Source organism: Montipora capricornis, chromosome 11, assembly GCF_036669925.1.
Source record: "Montipora capricornis isolate CH-2021 chromosome 11, ASM3666992v2, whole genome shotgun sequence".
NCBI lineage: Eukaryota > Metazoa > Cnidaria > Anthozoa > Scleractinia > Acroporidae > Montipora > Montipora capricornis.
The window spans coordinates 11533002-11537098 of record NC_090893.1 but is presented as its reverse complement, the minus strand read 5'-3'; the positions used below and the strand labels follow the sequence as shown (position 1 = coordinate 11537098).

The following is a 4097-nucleotide window of genomic DNA, read 5'->3' as shown; positions in this document are numbered from 1 at the left end:
GCGAAAGTGATGCATGTATGACGTACTTCAAGATGGCGCTGAAAAAACAGAAGCTGCTAAAGCGCTCCATATGCACAGGATACCCAAGATTTGAAATGTCGAACGCAAAAATGTGAATGAACCAAGGAGGGTGTTTCCGGTTAATGATGCCCACACTGAGTACGTAACCTGTGCGCAGCCGGACATTTAACTCGAAACCTAGGTCAAAACCTAGATGCAGTCCGTATACAAGCGGTTTAGTCTGTCTCCGACGCAGGCTACTTGTGGGTAAAAACTGTGGCCATGGAACGGACATGCAATGCCAGTTGACTGAAAGATAATCAGTTGCAAGCAACGCTGACAAAAGTTCAGCCTTGAGCAAGTGCAGCAGAATCGCACTAAGTTCGACTCCCATTCAACACTGGATTTTTTCATTCTTGCTTGCAAATGCTAATCTGACTGCGGTGATCTTTCCAACTTTTTATTTTAGGTCTGGCTTATAAGAAAATAGGTACGCAATTCGTACATGTGCAGGTGTTTACTGCTAAAGCAGGAGCTCTTGGCTAAAGCTTCTTCTTGTGCAGGAAACTTAAGTGCAGGAAATTTACCAAATATGATTTGGATGAGTTTGATGGCTATTATCATTCTTTGTTGAGGTGTATTTATACAAGAAACAAACAGAGCAAATGTAATTACTGTCCAACTTTAAACAAACTGAAACTGAAACAATCAATAGCCTGTTATGTTTAGGTCAAAATTCAAAAGGACGTTAAATGTCAAAGTATATACTTTTAACAGTGTTGCTACGTTAAAACTGCATGATGTTGACATATAGAGTCAAACGGAAACAAATGTACATGTTTCTTAAGATATTGACAGTAGTTATGACTTTCAAGAATTTCAAAATTGTTCTTGGACCCTTGTGGAAGAATAAATTCTAGATTTAATAAAACGTAAAGTGAAAACACAAGTTATTTGAAACCGCTGCAAAACAAACTGGAACAATAATGTTAATTGTACAATTCATTAATAATTCATGAGGGTGCAAACCAATCCCAGCACAGTATTCAGATCACATGTACGCAACTGAAAACCCCAATACAAATCAACTGAATTATTAAACAGTAGAATTAACTTTTGATACAAACTCCTGCTCAGCTAATTAGTATTCATTAACTTTTGATACAGATCTCTACTGATTAAAATAACAATACTTTGCATTCAATTTAATGTATTCATTTCACAAGCAGGATAAAATATTCGAGCCCGATCTGTATGGACGTTTACAATGGCTCGCCTATCGGCTCGCCATTGTGAACGCCCATACAGATCTCCCGCTCATATTTTATCTACTACTTACAAACTAATCTACTCTTCTTAATTAACAGCTTTTCAATAGCAACAAAGGCCTTTGTATAAAGACAAACACAAACAAATGTCACCTGCATAAAGATTGATAGTGAACTAAACAGAAGGTTAATGTTCATTACTAACCTAACATTGATTGACATGTTTATAACTTTAACTAGCCATTGGGCATCCTGAACATCTGATTATCGATCGGCTATCGATAACTTAACAAACTTTTTTTAAGCTGTGGCTTAGTGTTTACAGTGCTTGCGCAGTAGACAAAAAATCAGTTTTGCTCAGGAAACCGAGCCGGAAGTTTAAGTTCTAAATAAACGCAGAAGTTGACGTAAAAGACCAACAACATTTACTCGCTTCGATTCGTTAGATTGAACCGACAAGGCAAGATCTCGACACGACCGTGGAAAAGGACCAAAAAAAAAAAACCAGCGTAAACCCTTGAGATGTTCCGCGAACAAATCATTTTACAGTTGTTTGCTCAGTTACCCTGTTTTTGAATGAAAGCTATCCTCACCACTTTTCCATTTTAACATGACCTAGTTGAGAAAAGAGTAGTGGTGTTCACTGAAGCCTCGCTTTCGTCTAAAGGACAAGTATCTTGATACACAACTGTGAAATTGACAAGGGGGAGTTAAACAATCGACACGTTTTTTTACCGGTAAGATCGTAACGAACGAGTTGCAAAAATGAATAAAGCTTTAATTACGTGAGGGACTCTTATTCCAATTTTCAAATCAAGTTTCAGTACGCCAAAAGAATGTCAGCCTGATATATACAGTAAACCCCTTTATTTCGTAGCACCAATTAACTTCCACTTTTTATAAAAAGCAATTCAAACAAATATCAACAAAAACTCCATAACCTTCACGCAAAAAAAAAAACAACTTTAAAACAGCACACCCTTCTCCCAGCGTAGAAGGATAATAAATGTCTTTAAATACAACATGATCTCTACACTTTAGCCCTCCTTTCAAAGATTTTAAAACGTCTTCGTAATTGACGGTATTAGGCCATAGACCCTTTCATATCGGTTGTTCCAATTTTGGGGGCAATTTTCTTGAACGTTTTCCTTAGAACCACGCCCATCTCTATTTTTCTGAATTAGCTAATAAGTAGTCAGGTTAGAAGTCTTTCTCCGCTCTCCCTAATCCCTCATCTTTTGACTGCGGAGGCCCTGTTCGCAACCGAAACAAAGCTCACATGGGTATAATATGTGTGCGTTTTATTTATCATTAGGTACAACACATCGTATTATTTAGCAGTTTCACGAATTACTGCGATTGCGCTTCTGGGCGTAAAAGTGTGCGGCACATTGTTCAACTTGTTTTGTAAGTTTATGATATCCTTTAGTTCAGCATCTCAGTCAGTTTCCCCATATGTTAGCTAATGCGGTGAGAGAGTTTTGCATTTGATGGTTGTGCCCTGCTGCGTCACATTGGTTGTTCACTGATATAATTTGACGACAGAGCTGCACCTCCCCTCCTTCATTCCAAGCAAAAAGCTAGAATCCAAATAATTGTAATCTAGGCGTTTTTGTCTGTTCCTCCTTTTTCTCCTCCTTGTCGCCGTCTTCTTTCACTTGATACATTTGATTCAGTTCCTTTATCACCTCAGTCTGTTCTTTAAGCATGTTGTACATCTTGTCCACCCTAACGGAGAAAAACAACGGAATCATCAAGGTACATTTTAAAAGGATTCGCACTTCGAACAGCCCAGGAAAAGACTAATGCTTGAACTAACGTCTTGGCAACTTCAAATGATAAAAATTTACGTATACGTCTTATATTGTAGATATAGTAAAACACTGACTGACATGTCTTGTTAATATGTGTTTGAAACTGAAACTTAAGAGTCAAACCAGACACCGAGATTTCTAGCTTCGCTTACAGACGACACGACAGTTCCGGCAACTAAGAGACTATCAGTTCGTACTTTGGAGAGCTGTTGGCGAGTTCCAATTAGCATGAACTCCATCTTTCCTTCGTTAAGCTTGAACTTATCAACAACCATCCACGCTCTCACGGCCCTTATACACTGCTCCATGGCACACCTGGCCTTCGTCTCACCGACCGCACTGTCTGGTTGGAAAGAGAGGTATAACTGGGTGTCGTCAGCGTATGCATGGGCTTGGGGCAGATGAGACTTTTACTTCAAAGAGCTTGATAGCATAAACAGAAAAAAGAAGAGGACCGAGCTCGACACGATCGCTGTAGCACACCAAACGACAGATGACGTTTCTCAGACAGTTTCCCGTCGATAATGACGCGTTGGGTCCGACCAGAAAAATAAGAGTCGAACTATTTGAGAGCATCGCCGGTGACGCCAAATGAGGCCTCTGGACGGCGAAGAAGGATATTATGGTCCACCGTGTCAAATGCGGCACTTAAGTACAGCAGAACTAGCAAAGACACATGTGTGGCTATTCATATTTAGTAGAATGTCGTTAGCAATTTTCAGCAGCGCCGTCTCTGTATCATGTGCACTTCTGTACGCCGATTGTAATTCTGGACATAAATCTGGTTGAAAACCGCTCTCTCAGTAATCTTCGAAACAAATTGCAGTTTACTCACTGGTCGTAGGTTTTTGTGACCAGAGTCCTTTGCATCTTTTTTTCAGTAAAGGGTTCACAACAGCTTCCCTCCATTCATATAGGAAGTGCCCCGTAGACAGGGATGCGTTCACCATTCTAGTTCTTACCGGCAGCAACACGTCAAGAGAAAGAGAGAGAGAGAGAGTTATAGATCAGACAA

At 39.7% G+C, this 4097-nt stretch overlaps 1 protein-coding gene across 5 annotated transcripts in view; it reads right to left on the bottom strand.

Annotated features, from left to right (window-relative positions):
- Positions 1-902: 902 nt before the first annotated feature.
- LOC138022959 (transient receptor potential cation channel subfamily A member 1-like) overlaps positions 903-4097 on the bottom strand; it is a 57222-nt gene continuing 54027 nt past the window's right edge. For all 5 annotated transcript variants that reach the window (XM_068869982.1, XM_068869983.1, XM_068869984.1 and 2 more), the window contains one exon: positions 903-2996. In XM_068869982.1, the coding sequence (XP_068726083.1) occupies positions 2849-2996 (148 nt within the window). In that variant the 3' untranslated portion in view covers positions 903-2848. The remainder of the gene's footprint in view (positions 2997-4097) is intronic.